The sequence below is a fragment of the Phascolarctos cinereus genome, unplaced genomic scaffold (genome assembly GCF_003287225.1).
Source record: "Phascolarctos cinereus isolate Bilbo 61053 unplaced genomic scaffold, phaCin_HiC Scaffold_5;HRSCAF=322, whole genome shotgun sequence".
Taxonomy (NCBI): Eukaryota; Metazoa; Chordata; class Mammalia; order Diprotodontia; family Phascolarctidae; genus Phascolarctos; species Phascolarctos cinereus.
The window spans coordinates 194,952,258-194,974,754 of NW_027555958.1; the positions used below are offsets into that span (position 1 = coordinate 194,952,258).

Here is a 22,497-nt window from a genome sequence, read left to right on the forward strand (position 1 = left end):
TCTCAGTTCTTTTAAGGCAACTGTAAAAATGTAAATTTGTAAATGTAATTTGTAAAAATGGCTGGAATACATCTTGCTCCTATTTTTCAATTCAGTTCAACTCAACAAAGCGGTCGTTAAATACCTACTATATGCAAGGTACTGTGCTAGCTACTATTATACAGGAATCATGATGATCTGATCCTATAGACAGTTTTATATAAAAATTTTTTCTAATGCATATTTTATGGAAATTTTATAGGAGAATGAAGATCAGTAATGTACAAATGTCTTAACATTTTACTTGTTATTTTTGAAATTTTATAGACAGAAATTGTTTACTTTTTCTATTATGGGGGGCAAGAAGGATTTGTTTTTAGGGGGAAATGGGTTCTATTGGAGGAGAGACTCAGAATTTTGTATATGTAGCTCTTAGTTTCTGAGTTTGGTAATAAACTACTTCATCTTTTCTATAGAAAATATAGGGGGCAGCTAGGTGGCGCAGTGGATAGAGCACTAGCCCTGGTTTCAAAAGGACCTATGTTCAAATCTGGCCTCAGACACATAACACTTAACTAGCTGTGTAACCCTGGGCAAGTCACTTAACTCCATTGCCTAGCCAAAAAAAAAAAAAAGAAAAGAAAAGAAAATATATTGTGTCTTTTCTAGAGAAAGTGGGATCACGAATGACTTCTGGAGTTTATAGTAGAGCTGTTGTAGGTAGTTAGTAATTAGTCATATTGTAAAAATTCTAGAGTGGTTTATATCACATTTAATTAGTATGTATTGATTCTCAGTAAATTAATTTTCAGAATATGGTGATAAAAATTACTTTCCATAGGTATTCTAGATTTAGGTCTTAGACAAAGTTTCAGAAATAAAAAATAAATTTTTTTCTTAATCTCACCTGTTTTCTTTAGCTTACTGCACAGAAGTCAGTACCATGGATATCCATGCTGAAATCACTACCACTTTGGTCTATTGTTGTGGCACATTTTTCCTACAACTGGACTTTCTATACTTTATTAACATTATTGCCAACATACATGAAAGAGATACTAAGATTTGATGCTCAAGAGGTAAGAGAAAAATAATCTAGTTCATTTCTTATGCACTTTTGTAGCTATGTTTATAGATACACATAAGATTGTTATTTGTACATTTCTCTGGAATTTTTTAATATTGCAGCTTTTGTTTTGTTGGGTTTTATAGCACCTTTACTTTTTCCCCCTCTATGGCATTTCTAGTTCCTTATTAACTATTAAGCCTCCAACAAGTATTTATTCTGTTATTTAAAAGGCACTGTGAGGGACATAAAGAAGTATAAGATAATATGTAACACACAAATAGCCTTTAGGAAAGTTATGAAAGATTATAAGATCATAGGATTTAGAGCTTAAAGGGACTTTAAAAATCCAGTCCAGCTTCCCAACTTTACAAATGGGGAAACTAAGACCCAGGGCCACAGAATACAGTGGAGCTAGGATTTAAACCCTAATCCTCTGATTCCAAATTCAGTGTTCCTTCTATAGGATGCTGCCTGTCATTGCTATAATTTTTCCACAAAGCTTCCCTCCCCACCCTTAACCCTCCAGTGCCAAATGTGATCATATCCTTAGAATGTATAGCTTAACAATGGCAAATATATGTGGAACTAATTTACAATGTTATGAGAGAATTTAATTTGTGATTTTACATTAACTATTGTAAAGGAAATTTCTGTTCAAGTATGACTTGTACTGATTAACCTTCAGAGTCCCTTCTAATTCTCAGATTCTGTGGAAAAAAAACGGAACTATGTGTTTGAAAAATTAATCTACACTAAGGCACTGTTAACGTAGAACCAGCATTATGCCATTCTTGAATCATACAAGAATTCACTCTGTTGTAGTTTATCTGTGTAGCAGAGTCATACAAAATAAATTTCCACTGTGTGGAAATCCAAGTAAAATGTGTAAGGGAAATACTCACCCAAGGAAAATGGTAATGTTGGAGTTTTTTTTGATATGTTGGTTGATTTTCCTGAGCTGCTTTTTTTCCTTCTCTTTTTTATTCTGTTATACATGCGTCTGTGGAATTGCGGGGGAGGGATTCATTGCAAAATATAAATGATGTAAAAACATCAATAAAAGTATTTTTTAAACATTTGGGTAAACTATATATCCAGCATTCCCCTGATCTACCAGTCTTGTAGGTATAAGGAGAGTGACTGGACTTGTGATTTCATTGATATAAGGAGCTAATGGTAAAGAGCTCTACCTAGTGACCTTTCAAAAAAGGAACTGGAGTTAGTTATGAATGGCCTGTTTTTGATAGAGCCATCTATGCTGCCTTCTTTCTGTTCTCTACTTCCTTTCCCAAATGTTCACTAGTAACAGGTTCTTAGAAGTTCATCTTCCAATAACTCATTGTAATGTGGTGGTGACCTGGGGTTCCTAAAGGCTGTGCTAATGGAGTGTGTGCTCCAGCAGGTTTTGCCATACTGGAAAGGATTTGAGTATGGTCCCAGAAACAGAATGAGTCTGTTTTCCTAGCTAAGTATATAGAAAGATATATCACCAATAGACTAGATAGTTGGTAATGAATTTTTCCTGGTGATGGCCACCTACAAAAAAAAATTAATTTAGCATGTACTGCTGGAAAAACCAAATTTTGTCAGCCTTAATATTTTTTGCTATTGATGAAACCAGGAGAAAAGAGGAAGTTATAGCTACATAGAAAATTGGCACACAGATACTTGATAGAGAGACAAAAAAAAGGAGTTGATGGTGTCGGTTTTATTGTATTCCTTATTGGCAAACCAAAAACCAAACAAAATTACTTGTTAATCACATTGTAACAGATAAGGACTTGTGGGAAAAAAATACCATAAAAATTATTGTAGCTTATGCCAGCATTGGTTGCTGAAGATGTAATGTTAGAAAAACTATTTAGAACTTAATAAGCCCTACAAATTCAATCAGAATACACTCCAATACTTGTTGACTTCATTGCAAACATAGGAAAAAGTAAGGATGGAAAAAGTATATGGGAGAACATGGTTCAGGAAGAAGGAATGAAAGATAGCAAAGACTTACGGATGACACTTCACACCCTTGCTTTGTCAAGAAAAGAACACGCTCAACATGAGGAGCACCAAATGTGGACAGGGAAAAGGACTAGATTTAATTGGTGATTTAATTGGTATAGAGAGCTTCCAGGTGAGGAAACTCCCAGTGCCAATACAAGTTAGCACCTTCTGTGCCCCTAGAGAGTCTCGGTGTTACTCTTTAACAGTTGCCTGAGTCACTGAGAAGTTCAGTGACTAGCCCGGGGTTACACAGCGGGGATGTGGCAAAGGCTGGACTTGAACCTAAGTCTTCTTGGATTTACAGTCAGATTTCTCTCTTTTATACCATATCATCACACACACAAAATAGATTCTATTTTAACAGATGAGAAGAGACTTATTAATTGATGTGGAAATTATCCCTGATTTGGCTGTCTGTTTTTATTCAGACCATCAACTTGTCCTACCTAAGATTGGTTTTAGTAAAAAGCAAGAAGAAAAATAAAGAGAAAAAGATGTGGTGCACACCTAAAACAACTCAATCCTAGACCATTTAAACAAATAATTGACAATCAAAATGGGAAATGGACAGGAGGAAACAAAATTTATGCCTACTATAGTAATTTTATGCAGTAATTAACTAATATAAATTAATTACCGCAGCAAAGAGACTGAAAGAGCTTCCTTAGTCAGCAAACGTCTGACTTACTCGCCAGATAGATAGAGATGACTACCAAAGGTAATACTGGGTTAGAATATAAACTCATTTGGAAAATCTTAAGAAGAATGATGGAGGCAGCTAGGTGGTGCAATGGATAGAGCTCTAGCTTTGGAGTCAGGAGGACCTGAGTTCAAATTCGGCCTCAGACACTTGACATTTAATAGCTGTGTGACTCTGGGCAAGTCACTTAACCCTGATTGCCTCACCAAAAAACAAACCAAAAAAACCCAGAAGAATGATGGATGATTAAGAGCAATATTGTTTCAGAAAACAAAGAAGAAATGGAGAGAAAAATCATTTTGGCAAACACCCCTTTAAGCAAGTCATACTTAAGAATGAAAATGGAAGAATAATGAACAGATAAAAAATTAAAAAGATAATACTAAAGTATGGGAAAAAACCTCAGTTCTTGCTAATGCATAAAAGAGAAGAGGTGAGAGTGCGACTGAGAAAACATCAGTTAACTACCCACCTATTTACCTATTCATATTTATTCAGAATACTTATGTGAGTCATCTGTACATGAATCAAAGGTATCCTTGATGAGGATATTAGCTGGAAACAAGCAGGCCTCTATATGTAGTAGTCAATATCTTTACCGTTTCATAGCTGACTGAAAGGTGTAAAGTATAAGATGCTTATTAGTTTGTTGATTATGGAAAATTATTTGCTTCAGAAGAACAAAACACCACCTTGTAGTCTCTTTTTCAGTAAAGTATCTCCCATCCAAAGGTTAACAATGCCAAGAGTCCTTCGAAGATAAACCAGAAATGACCCTGCTCAACAACCCATCTAATCATAAACATAAAGAGGGAATTGTATGCTCATCAAAAGTATTTGCCATTATGGTAAAGGAGAGCCGGCAAAGAGTCCCAGTTGCAGAAGGATTCCCTATAATGGTGAAGTCTTTCAGTTGTGTCTGTTTGCAGATGACATTATTCTTATTGCATCAAAGCCTTCTGGGAGAGATCTCAAAAAAAATCTCTTTTGGCCTGATCTTATACACAGATCATGGGATGAAGAATTTTTATTGCCCAGATTACAGTGTGCATTTGATGACAATAATTTGGACCCAGAGTTGAACAGGAAGTTCCTTTGATGAAACCATGCTTCTCATGGAAACACAGATCTTTTTGATATCAAGAGTCTACCAGTGCTGCCCTGTGATAGCAAAACAGAAGTGTATGACTATCTCTGAAGAATTAAATATGAGCATCACAGAAGGCAGTGGAAGAGCACGTGATGGGTATGAGCAGGATACAACATATATCCAGTGAGGAACTTCAAAGAAGAACAATAAAACATGTCATCATGGAATTGCATGATAGAGAAAATGGTTCCATGGCAAGGATGGGAGGTGATAGACAGCCAGAGTACACCAGTGTTACCTTCTCAGTGTCAGCAAGGAAGGCATCCATCACATTGGGTGAATCTCTGTGATGAACTTATGGGAAGATATAGACAAGAGTAGCACAAAATGGTCAGGTGTGGATGGGGTTGTAATCTGTGTTGTTGGAGGGAGTTTCGAAATCATAGATCATAAATCCATTTGAGTGTTTCACATCCATTTTCTCACATGATCTGTACAAGATCTCTGTAAGGTAGGCAAGACAGGTGATATTACCTGCATTTTTCAGATGAAGAAACTGAGGTTCAGAAAAGTTGTAATTTGTCCAGGAAAACAAAACTAGTAAATAGTGAAGTCAAGACTAGAACTCAAGTTCTGATTCCTAATCTAATATTCTGTCTGCTACATCATACTACTACTCACATCATGCTACCTAGGCCAACATATGTTGTTAGAGTTGAGTGGAAAGTATTATGAAAGAAAAGAATTTAATAATTCACATTCATATGATGGTTTCAGGTGTGACTAACAATTTCCTCACAGTCCTTTAATGCAAGTATTGTAAGTGTAATTATTCTCATTTTAAAAGAAATAATAAATAAAATTTTAAAAACTGGTACATCCTAGAAAGAGCTAGTAAACGTTGGTTTTGTAGGATGACAAGGAAGAGCATTGAACAAGATGAATAACTCCCCAGTCTCATCCCAGGTCTTATTCCACTGAAGTTGCTTCATGTCTAGCCCAGTTTGGGATTCTGCATCTACTTATAAAAGTCCCTGTTGTCTTATACAAATCAAAGGATTCTCCTACCTACAAAAACTACTTCCGTTTGTATCTCTACAGAAGATAGACACTGGATTTAAATCTCTCTGTCTGTCTAATTGTACTTATTTTCAGTTTTTTAATTGCCATCACAATTTTTATGCTAGATTTGTTTTTTGTTTTTCAGAATGGATTTTTATCTGCACTACCTTATTTTGGATGTTGGGTTTGTATGCTCTTGTCTGGTCAAGTAGCTGACTACTTAAGAGTAACATGGAATTTTTCAACTGTATGGGTCCGTAGAGTATTTAGCTTAATAGGTAGGTACAGTGGTTGATTTTTTTTTTAAGATCAAACAGTGTACATTGAAGCAAAAATGATGGGTTATGTTGGTCATTTCTTTCATATCCACATAAAATATTTTATGTGCATTTTTGTAAAATGACATCTGTATATTTCCTAAATCAATGTGTATAATATGCAGATAAAGGATTATATGATATTCTTCACAAATCTAGTATCTCTAACAATGCTAACATTAAGCTCCTATATTTGATAAACAAGGTCCAGCCTTTTGGATTTATGTTTACATTATATTGTATTTTGCCTTGGGTTTGGGGGAGGAAAGTTGTTTAGAATGAAAACACTTTATTGTGGCTATTAGCCCCCTTGCTGGGGAAAAAAAACTTATAAAAAACTTTGCTGGAACAAAATTTACAGCATGTCATTGATCAGATTTAGCCTTCAGTCACAGTTTTCATAAATGTGAATACTTGAACCACCCAGAACAAAGAGTTCTTTATTATCTTTTTGAAGATCTCCAAACATGGAAATTCTACCACCTCTATTCCCATATGTGATTTTAGTAACTCCATACTGTATGTTTGGCAATGCAAAGGGCCCCTTCTATGGTTTTAGCTCTCCTTAACAATCAAAAATTTTTTCCCGTATGTGTAACTAAAGACTCTTTTATATTACCCTGTTTCATCTTATTTTGTCTTTTGAGAACATGGAAAATAACTTGTCAGCACCCTCTTTATAAAAAAAAATCCTTCATATATATATCTGTACTTAGTATTTTCTGTTTTCATTTAAATCATACTAACTGCTCATATTGCCTTGTAAATTGTACATAGTTATAAATATTGTCAGTTTTATGTATTAGTTTTTCTAATACTTGAATCAAAGCTTGTGATTCATTTTTATTAATCTTGTATTTGCAAATTTAAAACTACTACAAGAAAAATAGCTTACTACTTTGTAGTTTTCTCCCTGGACTGCATATTTTCAGGCAGTTATTTTCTCCCCATAATTTTCCTTCTGTATTTCATGATATTTTAGCTTCATCGTATCTAGGCACATCATTCATAACGTGTACATTTATACATTTATGTAATTGTCCCTTTAATTTGATATCAGTAATATTACTATAACTTGTCTACTCTTGTCTCTGTCCTAGTTAGCAAAGCTTTTATGAGTTTTATGTAAATATTTTAAAGGATTGTCACCAGCAAAAGTGTGACCAGCAGATGATGAAAATTTGGAGAATGTAATGTACAATGCTTCTGCACTAGGTGGCAGTAACACCATGATTCAGAATACCTGCTGTCACGCTACAGTATGCAGTTCCTTCATAATATTTTTGCTTTCTCTTTCTTGTAAAAAAAATTGAATTCCAGGAATGATTGGGCCAGCAGTATTCCTAGTAGCAGCTGGATTCATTGGCTGTGATTATTATTTGGCAATTGCCTTCCTAACCATATCCACAACATTCGGAGGTTTTTGTTCTTCTGGGTTTAGCATCAACCATCTGGATATTGCACCTTCGTAAGTACTAATATAAAGACCAAAGCTTTGAATTTCTTAAATAATTCAGCATCAGTTTATATAGACATAGTATGAAGTGAGAAATGTTTTAAATTTTAAATTGGAGACTACCAATTTTAGACAGCTGATGTCAAAATTGACCTCATTTACATGCTAGTTATGTGACCTCAGTCACCTAACCTCTTTGTACCTTTGTTTCTTCCTCTATAAAATGAGGAAAATAGAGGACATTTAATAAGTTGTATTTTTTAAAAAATACAAATGAATTCATCAGTTGTTTGGAGGAAAGAGAAATGATCCTCCTCCTTCCCTTAGGTGGACTAATGCAGGTGTCCACCTCAAAAAAGGTCCTCCTACCAATTTGTTCTTTCAAGAAAAGAGGGGGGGGGGAAAGGCATGACAATAATAAATTCTTGGGTACAATAATCTTATTGGTAATACAGATTTATTTTCCGCATTTTAGAGATGAGGAAATGGAGGTTTAAAGAGTTTAAGTGACTTGCCCAGTCTCACAGCACTAGTAAGTATGATAGCCAGGATCCTAACCCTGGACTCCTTACTGCAAGTCCAGTGTTCTTTCCACTACACCCCCATAACTGCCATTATGTCCCATAGATCTTCTTTCATTTAGACTAAACCTTCTCCTTCAGGATATGCTTCAGTTTGTCACAGACCTTCCTAAAATGTGTCATATAGAATATAATAAATACTTCAGATTTGGTCTGACCAGAGAGAATAAATAGGTTGACTGCTTTCCTTATTTCTGGATTTTTTTATATTAATATAGCTTAGGATCACAGTGTTTTAGATACCAAATCACAATGTTGAGTGATATGCATTGGCAATTTTCTTGGACTCTTAGGTAATTTTTACGTCAAATTTCTAGAAACTCTGCCCCATCTTTATACTTGGGAGCATCTCTATACAGATTCATGTCTCCTTTTACACTCTGACTCCACAATTCATCAGCCTCCTCCACATCTGTGCCCTCAGCTTCACTCTACCTCAGTCATCCCACCAGGTTGATCATAACTTAAATCTCACCATCACTCATTATAATTTCAGCCTCCTTGCTTTTGAACTCAGGAATTTCCCTCTCTCATCAGCTTCTTACTCTTCTCTCTCCTTTGCTGCTAACTCTCCATCTTCATTATAGACTTCAATCCCTCCATTCCTTCTTATTCTCACTACCACTGCATTGGTTCCACTTTCCTTTCTTTATAGTCTTGACCCTATAGTTGACCAACAGACATTGCTTTCCCCTAATTCCTTAGTCTCCCTTGCCTCTTTGTCTAGCCATAGCCACTGTTTATGATGGATTCACCCTCACTAGCCATTTTACCTGCTTATCCTTCTAAGCTGAGAAAACCACTAGAAGTTGTTACGGGGTCCATGACAGATTCATTTGCTCTAATCCCAACTGGGTCCTCAATGATAGGCTACAAAATGTTTGTTCTTCTCTAATCGACTCTGTCCCACTCTCTTCAGCAGTTCTTCCAAACCTCTTTTCTCTTCTAGCCCCCATAATCACAACTGACAGCTGACATTTAGGTAGAACTTTAAAGCTTGCAAAATGCCTTAAGTACATTATCTTAAACAATATTACTACTCTTTAAAATAGGTACAATATGTATTATTATCACCACTTTATAGATGAAGAAACTGAAGCTGAGAAAAATATATGATCTCACAACTATTAAGTCTTCAAAGTCCAGATTTTGAATTCAGGTGCTCCTAACTCTTAAGTCCAAAATTCCTTCTATTACATAATGCTCCCCCCCTGCCCCCCCTCCTCCCCAATGCCTCCTCCACCCATCTTCCTAGACACCCTTACCTCTTACTATACTGAAAAAAATATAGAGGCTATATATTTTCCCCCAACTAAGTCCCTCTGCCTCTTCACTTATCTGCTCTCCCTTTATCTGAGGAAGTGATCGCCTTTTTCTTTGCCTGCAACAGCTGTTCTACCTGTGCTCTCAATCCCCTGTTGGCTCTTCTCTTGCAAGAGCTTGCCCCATTGAATATTCCTTCTCTCTTATCTTCCATGTCTAACCGTTTGTCCACCCTTTCCTCTTTCTGTCTCATCCTTATGAAACCTTCTCTTAACCTTGGTCATGCCATCATGCTAGCATCCTATGTGTATGTCTTTACAGTTTCATTGCCAAGTTCCCAGAAAGTATCATCTAAATTCTCTGCTTGTACTTTTTCACAACTCACTCACTTACCAATCTCTTGCAAGTGGATCCTTATCCCTAACACCTGGCCCAGGGCCTGGCCCATAGTAGAGGTACCTAATGGACAGAGTAAACCGCACTTGGAGTTAGGAGGACCTGTGTTTAAATCCTCTCAGACAATTAATATCTTTATGACCTCTCTAAGTCTGTGTTTCCTCATCTGTAAATTGGAGAGAAGAATAACACCCACCTTCAAAGACTGTTGTGAGGATCAAATGAGATAACATATATAAATTACTTTGTAAATCTTAAAGCACTGTGTAAATGGCAATTATTAGTAGATGCTTTATAAATACTTATTGATTGATCTGGAATGTGGCTCCACCACTGCATTAAAACTGCTTTCTCCAAGGTTATCAATGAATTTTTTTTAAAGAGGCTTTTAAAATTTTTTTATTTTGATTGAGTTCAGTCATTTTTAATTTATGCTTTTTAATAAAGAAATTCTATCATTTTCTAGTACTCCCTTATCTGAGAGAGCCTTTTCTTGTAACAAAGAAGTATAATTAAGTACGGCAGTGTGGTTTAGGGGATAGGGCCTGCTTCGGAATCAAGATCTGAATTCAGAAGCTTCTTACACATAGTGGCAGTGTGATTCTAGGCAAGTCACTTAACCTTTTAATGTCCCAACCAATTTTCTAAGACTGTAAGTTGAAGATTAATTGCTGATCTGCATCAGTAGAATGTACTTCCTGAGAGAGAGTACCCCATACCTATGAAATCACAGGTTCAGAGAAAAACAATTTGCTGAACAAAGTTAATACTGGGTAATTTTGAGAGAACACACTGGCAACCGGTCAGGAAAGGCCTTGTGCGAGAGGCAACATTTGATGGAATTCCAAGAGGTATTAGTGAAAAGAGAGAGCATTTCAGGCCTGGGGCACAGATGATGGGCATGGAATGTTGCATATGAGAAACCAGGAGCTCATTTTGGCCAGAACATAGAGTGAATGGAGCACAGTGATATAAAAATCAATCTAGAAAGAGAGGTGGTGCCAAATTGTGAAAGACTGTAATTCCAAATAGTTGTTTGTATTTTATCTTAGAGGCAATAGAGATTCACTGAGGCTTCTTAAAAGAGGAGAGTGACATGATCAGATCTATGCTTTAGGAATATTATTTTGGCAATGCACAGATTGGAGAGGGGGCAGAGACACTAACTAAGAGTCTGTTACAATAGATCAAAAGTAGTGATGAGGGTCTGAACTAGAGTAGTGGCTACTTGAGTGTAAAGAATAGGACACATGTGAGAGATATGAGGGAGTTACAGATGATAGCATGTGCCTAGTCTATCACCTCTGTACCTAGAGAAAGGGAAGCAATGTTTCATTAGATGGGTCATTGCATTGATCTGAATTCTCATGTCTTTTAGTGTTGTTTTCCTTTATATTATTGTGGCCATTGTGGATAGTGTTCTGTTGGCTCCATTTTACTTCTTTCTGCAACATTTCATACCTATCTTTCAAGTTTCCCTGAATTCACGTTTATCACGTCTTCTGGTAAGGTGATACCCCGTTATATTCATGGAGCACACACAGTTTGTTTAGTCTTTCTTAAATTGATGGACACCCACTTTGCTTCTAGTTCTTTGCTACTACAAAAAGTGCTTCTATCAATATTTTGTTACATTTAGTATCTTTCTGTCATTCTAAAGTCTTTCAGAGTTGTTTTTCTCTATAATATTGTCATCGTATAAATTGTTTCCTGGTTCTGCTCACTTTACTCTGCATGAGTTCATAGAGGTCTTGGCATTAAACCACCCTGCTTCTCTTAAAGTATTTACTTACTAAAATAGAAAATCTTCGTAAAAGTAATATATTTAAAGCAAAAAACTAAAGTATAAAAATAGGTCTTGATGAGAACAGTAAATTATGCATTCAGTTTTGATGTGAGTTCTAAAGAAACAGGCAATAGTGCAAAGCTGATATAGTCATTTTAAAATGAATAGGTGGCATTATTGACTGGTAGAGAGGCTTTGGGCATTCATAATCATTTCTCTAGGTAGTTCTGTGTATCTTCTCAGCAATACTTCATGAATTGATGTCATGTTAATCTAATCATCATATTGTTGGAAAAATTCTTTTTAGGCCTAGAATTTGAACAGATGGTTAAATTTTCACTAAATTCACTAGCCTACTGCATTCACTTTCCTTGCAATATGGTAGTGACAGGCAGAAACTGGCTAACTGGTAATTCAACAAAACTTTATACAACTTTTTTCCTTTAGGGATTTGGAAGTTGTCAAGACATGAATTTGTTTTGTGTTAATTACTAAACAAAACGTCCACTCAGTGTACATAATTATCTTCATTGCTAAGGAATATATAGTTATCAAACCTGTATAAAACCTCTGAGTTAGAATTTGATTCAAATTAAATATTAAATTACATAATTATAAAAGCAAGCATTATTTTCTTTCCAGTTTTTAAACCTTCAAAGTTTAACTAAACCATACAATTTCAGAAAGCTTTGACTTTTTAAACTAGAAGTTTATATTGAATTCCATTGTTTCCAACCTACTTTTTTGTTTTCAAAAAAGGATATAGTGGATAGAGCGCTGGCCCTGGAGTCAGGAGGACCTGAGTTCAAATCCAGCCTCAGACATGTAACACTTACTAGCTGTGTGACTCTGGGCAAGTCACTTAACCCCAATTGCCTTGCAACGACAACAACAAAAAAGTCTAAAAAAAGGATATAAATCCCATGGTATATTATTCATAAAAGCGTAAGAATCCTGATACTCAAAATAGCTGACCCTCATTTTTTGTATGGGTAGCTAGGTGGCACAGTAGATAGAGCGCTGGACATGGAGTCAGAAAGACCCGAGTTCAAATTTGGATTCAGACATTTACTACCTGTGTGACTAGCTCTGTTTGCTGCAGTTTCCTCATCTATAAAATGAGCTGGAGAAAGAAATGGCAAACCACTCCAGTATCTTTGCCAAGAAAACCCCAAATGGAGTCACAAAGAGTCAGACACAACTGCACAAGAACAAAATTTTTGGTATGCTTTTTATAAACTGAGAAATATATTTAGCACAACCAAAAAATATTCCTAAAATTTTTCTTATCTCTTATCTGGCAAAGTAACCATGTTTTCATTTATACATATGTGTGTATATACATGCATGTAAATACATATACATACTTTTTTTTTATGTATGTATTTGAGACTTAGTGTAGTGGAAAGATCACTGGATTTGAAATCAAAGGACTTGGGTTTAAATCCTGACTCAACCCCTTATTGCTTACATTATTCTGAACGAGCTTTATGTGCCTAAGTTTTCTCATCTGTAAAATGAAGCCATTGGACATGATGGCCCTGGTCCCTTTCAGCCTAAATCTGTGACTCAAAAATTCTTACCAGTGTCTCTTGTTTTAATCATAAAATTGAATGTGAAATGCTTACATTATAAGCTTCTCAAAAGCAAAGATTGCTTCATTCTTTTTGTGCTTGTATCCACAATACGTAGCACAGTGCCTGGCACAGTAGGCACTCAATAAAACCTTGTAAAATTTAATTGAATCTTCCCCAGACTGTTTTATAATTTCAGAGGGAAAACAGAAACAAAAAAAAGAAGCTAAGCCTTCAAGATGTAATCTCTATAAAATAAGGAAAAATTAGTTGAAGGTAAACCTTTCTTATAATGATGACGGAATTTCAGAGAACATGAATTTCAAGAATATCCACTTTACTTGGCCGGGGGATATATTCAGAAGGATTTGGTAGGAAGCTGTTTAAGCAGTAAAGGAGTTCAAGAAAGTAGAATTTTGTTCAAAGGAACAATTGTAAGAACATAAGAAGAGTCTGTGTTCATTATGCCAAAGATGGGAAGGGTGGGAAGAAGCATACTTGACTAAACAAAGAGCAGCATAATGATCTGAAAAAAAAAAGTAAATTCTACAAAATAGAAACTAGAGCAGTTTACAAAGAAAGAAAGAAATGCAAGGAGATACAAGTAATAAGGGGCAAAATCTGTAAGAAGAAAGAAATAAGCAATTTATAAAAAGGAGAGACATGAAAAGAAGTATTTAAAGTTAAAGGAAGACTAAAGAAAAAGTCGCTTAGTCAGGGAAAGGAATGCTTTTAACAGAAGGCAGCAGTTATGTAATAGCATGTTTTGCTTCTGTCTTCTTAAAAAAAATGTCAATGTGGGGCAGCTAGGTGGCGCAGTGGATAGAGCACCGGCCCTGAATTCAGAAGGACCTGAGTTCAAATGCGGCCTCAGACACATAACACTTACTAGCCGTGTGACCCTGGGCAAGTCACTTAACCCCATTGCCTAGCCAAAAAAAAAAAAAAAAAGCAAAAAAGGCAAAAAAATGTAAACCTAAGATCTGATTATTAAATCAGGAAAATCAGAGATGGAAAATTAAGGCCCTGAAACTAACCAATGAAAGGATTTTGCTTAAGGTTATTTAAGCAAATTCGATGCTAATTCCTTGTATTTAGGCATTTCTAATACCTAGATGCAGTTCTTTCTCCTTCATACCTTCTAGAATATATCTCTTACTTAAGTCTGAAATCAGAAACTGGCTCCTGTGAAAAACTCCCCTAAAAATCTTAGCCGCAACTTATCTGATAAATGCATAGCACAAAAGCCATTCCTCAATAGATAAGTGGTCAAAGACTACAAACAGGCAGTTTTCAGTCAGTCCACCAGTCAGCAAACATCTTTTAAGTATTTAATATATGCTAGTCATGGCTCTAAGTGCGAGGGATATAAAGAAAGGCAAAAAACTGTCCTTGACCTCAAGGACCTTACATTCTAATAAGGGAAGACCATTTGTAGATAACCAGGTATTTACAAGATATATACAGAATAGATATAAGGTCATATGAGAGAAGTCACTAGGATCTGGGGAAACCAAGAAAGCAAGCTATCAACAATCATATAAGAAAGAATGCCCAAATGATTAATAATAAGAGAAATGCACATGAAATAACTCTGAGGTTTTACCTCACAGTAATCAGATTAGCAAAGATTACAAAAGATGAAAAACAGCAAGTGTTTGCAGGACTAATAGGAAGAGAGGCATATAAATTTTGATAGAGCTGCGAGTTAATCTAACCATTCTAGAAAACAATTTGGAATTATACCTGAAAAGTTACTCAGCTTTTCCTACCCTTTGTCCCAGCAATAACACTGTTAGGTTTATGCGCTGAGGAAGGCATATACAAAAATATTTATAGCAGCACTTTTTTGTAGTAGGAAGAACTAGAAGGAAAGTGGGTGTCCATCAATTAAGGAATGGCTGAATAAATTTTCATGGCATATTAATTTAATGAAATATTATTGCTCGAGAAGACTGAATATGAAGAATAGAGAGACAGTTTAAAAGACTTATATGAATTGGAGAGAGAATTAAGTAGAACTAGAAAAATAATATATGCAGTGACCACAATAATCATTGGCAAAGAAGAGGTTGATCTCCTTGGCATAGAAGGGCAGAGCTCTACTTCTGGATGTTTTGATGTCTTAGAAAGGACAAGAGAGTCAATTTTTTTAAAAAATGAGATAAAAAGCTTAGCAAGGTAGCAGGATCTAAGATATAAGGTATATATCACTAACAAAAATTTTTTTAAATGATAAAAGATACCATTTATATTAATGACAAAATATATTTGGACATTAACATGCCACACCTCTAGCGTCAGAGGACTTGGGTTCTAACCTTGCCTCTGATGTCTGCGTGTGTGACTTTGAACAAGTCACTTCACATACTCAGTTTTCTTCTGTAAAATGAGGGTGTTGGACCAAATGGCGTCTAAGGTCCCTTCTGACTCTACGTCTGTGATCCTATGATCCTACCAAGACACACACTCACACACACACACACACACACACACACACACACAAGAGATGACATAAAGACATAGAGATGACTGTAAAACAAGTTTAACAGAGCTGATGGATGAATTAAAAATTTGGAGACATAGCTAATGTTCATGGCTAGGTGGCTCCATTAGGGTAAAGATAGTAATACACCTCAAATTAATTTATAAATTTAATACAATACCAATCAAAATATAAATGACTATTTCATATAATTAAAGAGGGGGAAAATGTATGTAGATGAACGAAATAAAAGGATGAAGGGGGACTTATACTGCCATTTGTTGTAATTTAAAGCAGTAATTATCAAAATTATTTGGTATTGGGTACAAAAATGAAAATTAGATCAATAGAACAGAAATAATCTAGAATCAGAAGGATAAATCTAAGGTAGTAAAATATTAGGGAGGGGATTCATTATTCAATAAAAGGTACTAGGAAAATTTGATAATAAAATAATGGAAAATGTGATTAGATCCATATTTCTTACCATTGCCTCATGATAAATTACAATACATCAGTAATCTAAATACTAAAAAAAGACAGTAGAATGAAAATGAAACCATGTCCACTGCAGATATGCAAGAAAGAAGTTTATCTATTTAATAAATTAATTAGAGGAAGCTTTTGAAAGACAAAACACTAATTTCCAGTAGTCATCTTAAAAAGTATTAAAGCTCTCTAGTATAGAGAAACACAAAATATCTCAGAATTAATATCTTACACTCAAATTGATCATTTAAAATGTATAGTATTGGCAGAGGTATGTAGAAAAGCAAGCTTATTGGAGCTTTGAACTGTTATATTCTTTTTAGAAGACAATATAACGTTTTAGGGTAGCTTTAGAAACTTCATACTTTTTGAACCACTGATCTTGTGTACTAATATTATTAAAAATTTAAAAGGCTCTTTCTGCCAAAATATTTCTATCAAAATTATTCATTATTTAAAAAACTAGAAAACAATCTGTATGACTAAATAGTGTTGACATGTGAGTGTAATAAAATATTATAAAAATGACAAATATGAAGAATATATAGAAACTGAGAAAAACTTTCATGAAGAAGTGAGTCATAAAAGCAGAATAATATGCATATTGAGTACCACTATACAAATAATAATAAGCTAACCACCCCTCTTTGGCTTTTAAATCCCTTCACCACCTGACCCCCTTTCTGCCCTTCCAATCTTCTCGTGCTTTACTCCTCCATGCACTCTGTGATTCTGCATCATTCTTTGCTCTTCCTCACTCTCTTAACTCTATGCCCTTGTACTGGCTGTCCCCCATGCCTGGAATGCACTTCTTTTTACTTCTTTGACTTCTTTCAAAACTAAGCTCAAATCCTCAGGCCTCAATTGTATTGTCCTCCCTTGATTAGTGCCTTCTCCCAAAGATTACCTTCCATCTATATTATATAGATCTTGTAGCTACACAGTTGTTTATATGTTCTGTCTCCCATTAGTAAACATGCGCTCTTTGAGAGCAGAGACCTCGTTTTTGCCTTTCTTTGTATTCCCAGAACTTAGCACATTGCCTAGCACATAGTAGTAATAAGTATTTTATAAATGCTTATTATTGGTGATGATGATGATGATAAATTTCAGGATCTTAATATTAAGGTGAAAAGGCCTTAGCTCCTCAGTATGGGTATGGATAGCTCTGTATGTATAGACCCATTATCTGACGTTGTCTTTTACTCTGAAAGAGAAAGCCAAGTCAATAGCATTTTCAGTTACAAAAATCCAATGTGGCAAACGCACTCTATATACATCATAGACAGGATTATGCAAACCAGACATTACAGAAATATGCCACAGCAGTCGTGATGGGCATGGAGGCCCATCATTAGAAAGCTGGCCCCCAAGGACTAAATCTTTTTTGGTCATAGCTACTCTTGAGTGGGACAGCTAGGTAGCCCAGTGGATAGAGTGCCAGACCTGGAGACAGGAAGACCTGAGTTCAAATCCGTCCTCAGATACTTACTAGCTGTGTGACCCTGGACAAGTCACTTAACCCTGTTTGCCTCAGTTTCCTCATCTGTAAGATGAGCTGGAGAAGGAAATGGCAAACCTCTCCAGTATCTTTTGCCAAGAAAACCCCAAATGGGGTCATGAAGAGTTGGACACAACTGAACAACAACAACAACTCAGGAATACTGTCTACTAAGGTTTAAAGTGGTTGAAACCAGTGTTGGTGGAGGGAGAGTACCTATATCAGTGAAGACCTGTCTTTTAAAACATTGAAGTATAGCTTTCTTGGTGTAGAATTGTCTTTCTATTAAGTTTAGAATTTTTTTTAAAAACTGTAGTTCTCTGACTAGAAAGAGGTGGAAAAAATGTGTTTCCAAGTCTTTGGAAATAATAGCTAAATACATATACCCTTTAGATAATAAAGATTTTACTGTACTTGTTCTAGGGCTGTTGAAATGACTATTTTGTTGATCAGCCTGAAGGGAATTTTTAGAGAAGTTTTTTCAACTTTTATACCACAAAATACCAGCGAAAATCCCACAGAAGTCCTCATAATCCATTTTCTCCCACAGCAGTGCATCATGCTTTCATTGCACTTCTAGGCCAACCAAAATATAAATACTCAGTCGAGCTTCTGGGTGCTGACATTGAGAATTTCACAGCATACACTTACACTTAGTAACAGCTCTTGTTACTTCTGGCAGCATTACAGTCAGTGTCCACCTATTGCCAAAATGTTAACTGTGTTTAAAAAAAATATCTGTGCTGCCAGCTTGGTTTGTTCAAGATGCACTACAGACTAGAGTGCTGAGAAGAATCTGTGCCCCATAGTTTAATTATCACACCTTAGGCGTTTTGAATATAGGAAACTATAAGACTGTCAAATGTTGTCACCTGGATCTAGTCCAGCCATTTTGCTAGCTTTTTCCTCCTCTTCAAGCTAATAAGCTTGTTTGGTTTCTTTCAGAACTTCTGAATATAGTTTGTCAAGCATACCAAAACACACAATTTGAATTATTTAGACTAGAGAAGAAAATTCTGGAGAGCATGTAAGGAAATAAAACATAATTTTAAGTAAGATACTGCTCTGGACAAGTATGAGACAAGAAAGGATAGAACTGCCTTGCCTGAAAATAGATTTAGTTGAACTGGTGAGACCACTTCGCTGAACTTAAAAGTTTTTCATTCAGTTCTACTAAATTGTAAGTTGCATGGGGGTAGAAACAGTGAAGTATATATTTTTAAACAAATTCTTATTGCTTTGATTTTTTAGTATTGCCTAAATTTCCCCCTTTCTCTACCCCCACCTTCCTCTGGTCATTCTGTGTAACAAGGATTGGTTTTTTGTTTTGTTTTATTTTTGTTTGTGGTAGGCAATGGGGTTAAGTGACTTGCCCAAGGTCACACAAATAGTAAGCGTCAAGTGTCTGAGGTCGAATTTGAAGTCAGGTCCTCCTGACTCCAGGGCCCATACTCTATCCATTGTGCCACCTAGCTGTCCCAGTATTATTTTTTTAAAGAAACAAAAAAGGAAAAGACAGCAAAATTGATCAATATATTGTAAAGGTCTGAAAATACATGTTGTTCCACATCCAAGGACTTCCCACCTCCACCAAGGTGTAGGGGGGAGGCATTTTCTTATATCTCTTCTTTGGGGCCACAGTTGTTTGTTCTTCCTGACTTTGTAATGCTTGTAATTTTGTGATGATCACTTTCAGTTTTGTGGTGGGTGTTCTTTCTATTTACTTTGTTTCAATCATTGCAGATATTCTTTTCTTGACTCTGCTTATTTAACTCTTGCATCAATTCATGTGTGTCTTTCCATCCTTCTCTGTATTTGTCATTTTTTGCAGCATAGTAATATTCTATTACACAGATACACCATAGTTTGTACCATTTCCCAATTAATAACCATCTTTTTTTTCTTCCAGTTCTCTTCCCTCTAGGTTTTTATCACACTGCTCTATCTTGGTTCTCCCACCAATTCCCATGGATTCAGTTATCTCAAAATTGATGATTCTCAGATCTGCTTATCAACCCTAATCTCTCTGCTGACCTCATTCTCATGTAGCCAACTACCTATATCTCTAACTGAATATCCCATGGACATCTTAACCTCAATATATACAAAACTGAACTCACTATCTTTCCCACAAAACCCTCCCCTCTTCCCTATTACAATCTAGGGTACAGCCATCCTCCCAGTCATCCATGCTCACAACTAAGATGTCACCATCCCCCCCCCAACTCCTCACTCTGTTACTCTCCCACATCCAATCTGTTGCCAAGACCTATTGATTTTACCTTTGTAACATTTCCTTTACAGGCTTCCTTCTTTCCTCTGACACTGCCCTTATCATCTCACCAGTAGATAGTTACTATAGCCTGTAATCCAGTGACACAGGACACTATATCTCTAGATTCTTGCATTTTCCCTGGCTGTCCCCCAGGCCTGGAATTCTCTCCCTTCTCATCTCTACCTCCTGGTTATCTTGGCTTTCTTCAAGTCCTAGCAAAAATGCCACCTTCTACAGGAAGCCTTTCCCAAAGCCTCTTAATTTTAGTGCCTTCTTTCTATTGATTATCTAAATCCTAACTATCCTTCAAGGCCCCAGCTACTAGCATTTTCAGGGAAGCCTTTTCCAATCACTTCATAGTGATTTTTCTCTTCTCTGAATACTCACTGATATGAAGTGATTGGAAAAGGCTTCCCTGAAAATGCTAGTAGCTGGGGCCTTGAAGGATAGTTAGGATTTTGAGATAAGCAGAAAGAGAGGTGGTAGGGCAATCCACGCAGAACAGAAATAGTACCATGGCTGAAATGAGTATGGTATGTTTCAGGCTACTTACTTGAACAGAGTTGAGGCACTTATGGAATAGCAGGAAGAGAGATTGGATAGAATAAATGAATTGAGATTATGAAGGTCTTTGAAAACCACACAGTTTGGAGTGGATACTGTAGAGAACCATTATGCCTAGGACAGTGACAAAATACTTATTAGTAACCCAAATTACGATTTTATGAAATGCCCAAACCAGCATCCTAATGATGACAAATGTATAAGAAAACTGTGTTTAGTAACTTCTAGGAAAAATCTCTTTATTCAGATTGTGGCTTAGAAGAAAAATCACAGAAAGTTGCTTGAGGTGCCAAGAGGTACCAATCATCCAGTTAACAAGCAACAGAGACAGGATATGAACCTAGATCTTGCTGACACTAAGCCCCTCTATCCACTCTGCCACTGAGCCCTTCGAGTCTTGTTTTAAAAGTATCATTTTAATAACATTTTTGTTGTTTAGTTGTTCCTCAGGTGTGTCTGATTCTGTTGACCCCACTTGGGGTTTTCTTGGCAAAGCTGCTGAAGTAGTTTGCTGTTTCTTTCTCTAGCTCATTTTACAGATGAGGAAACTGAGGCAAATGGGGTTAAGTGACTTGCCCAGGGTCACACAGTGAATAAATGTCTGAGGCATAATTTAAACTCAGGTTCTTCCTGACTCCAGGCCAGGCACTTTATCCACTTCATCATCCACCTGTTCTTTTCTAGCATAGTTTTCTCAAATTGTATTAGAATATTAATTGGCCCTGTTGCTTGGTTTTGATGAATTTGTTTGTCTTTTCTATTCTTCACTATAAGATGACTCTCTGGGAGGAGAGAAAGGAAGGGAGATACAGTTGAAAATACAAGTGATGTTTTTTAAATGATATTAATAAATTAATTTTAATGCTATTGACTACAAAAATAGAAATGAATGTTTCACCTAAACATTCAACCCTACTCCCGACAAGCATGTTTCCTTCCATTTTATCTCAGCCAGTAAAGTATCTCATATTCACAATTTGATAAGATTATAGTTCATAGTCGGATAGGTATAACAAAACAGCAAAATGATACTTAAAGTGTTATCATCAACTAATAAACTACTGTGGGGGTTGTTTATACAGGTATGCTGGTATCCTTCTAGGCATCACAAATTCATTTGGTACTATTCCAGGAATGATTGGACCAGTCATTGCTAAAAGTCTAACACCTAATGTAAGTAAATATTTTGTTACATAAAACATTACAAGCAGTTCAAAGTTGAATATATTGTGATTACAATGTATTTTGAGTACATCCTTCAGTATTATTACTTATGAAATTAATTTTTATTGTACATTTATAGTTTAATTGCCTTTTATGTAAGTAGTAGGTTAAATGAAGATTTTGTGCCTGAAAGGCCCCATATAGTTACATTTGTATGACATTTGTGATACTTGAACTATTTCTATTAGTCAACATTTGAGGATATTTATTAAGCACCTTCAGGGTGAAGGGAGCCTAGTGGGGGATATGACACAAAAACATATAACTATAAAATAATACGTAAGTGCATTAGAGAATTGCAAAATAAAATTTGCCATGGTGTCCTAAGTGAGGTCATTAATTATCAGGAAAGGTCCAGAAGAGCTTCACAAAAATGGCAGTATTTGAATTGAGCTTTAAAGTATAACTAGGAATTCAGCAGATAGAGTTAGGAAGAAGGGCGTCCCAAAAATAGGAGAGAACATGAGCAAAGGCAGAGATGGTTTTTAAGTTTTATTGATTTGTTTTGGTTTTATATTATAAACATTTACAGATTATCACCTCTCTGTGAGAGGTTTCTTGTGTCAAAGTAAAATAATTTAATAGAAATAATAATACAATGACTTCATTTGAAATTGAATGCAACATTCCACATCAGTAGCATCCATACACATATACCTCTGTTTTTAAAAAACTAACAAATCTA

The 22,497-nt window shown here is 35.7% G+C and overlaps 1 protein-coding gene across 3 annotated transcripts in view; it reads left to right on the top strand.

The window, feature by feature from the left end:
- The window catches only part of SLC17A5 (solute carrier family 17 member 5), a 69,472-nt gene that overhangs the window by 41,424 nt on the left and 5,551 nt on the right, over positions 1-22,497 (top strand). For 2 of the 3 annotated variants that reach the window (XM_021000152.2, XM_021000151.1), the window contains exons 7-10: positions 900-1,058; positions 6,047-6,179; positions 7,539-7,686; positions 21,671-21,761. In XM_021000152.2, coding sequence (XP_020855811.1) covers positions 900-1,058; positions 6,047-6,179; positions 7,539-7,686; positions 21,671-21,761 — 531 coding nt within the window. Of the gene's footprint in view, positions 1-899; positions 1,059-6,046; positions 6,180-7,538; positions 7,687-8,149; positions 8,214-21,670; positions 21,762-22,497 lie in introns of those variants that run through there. The other variant, XM_078155282.1, reaches the window with a different exon arrangement.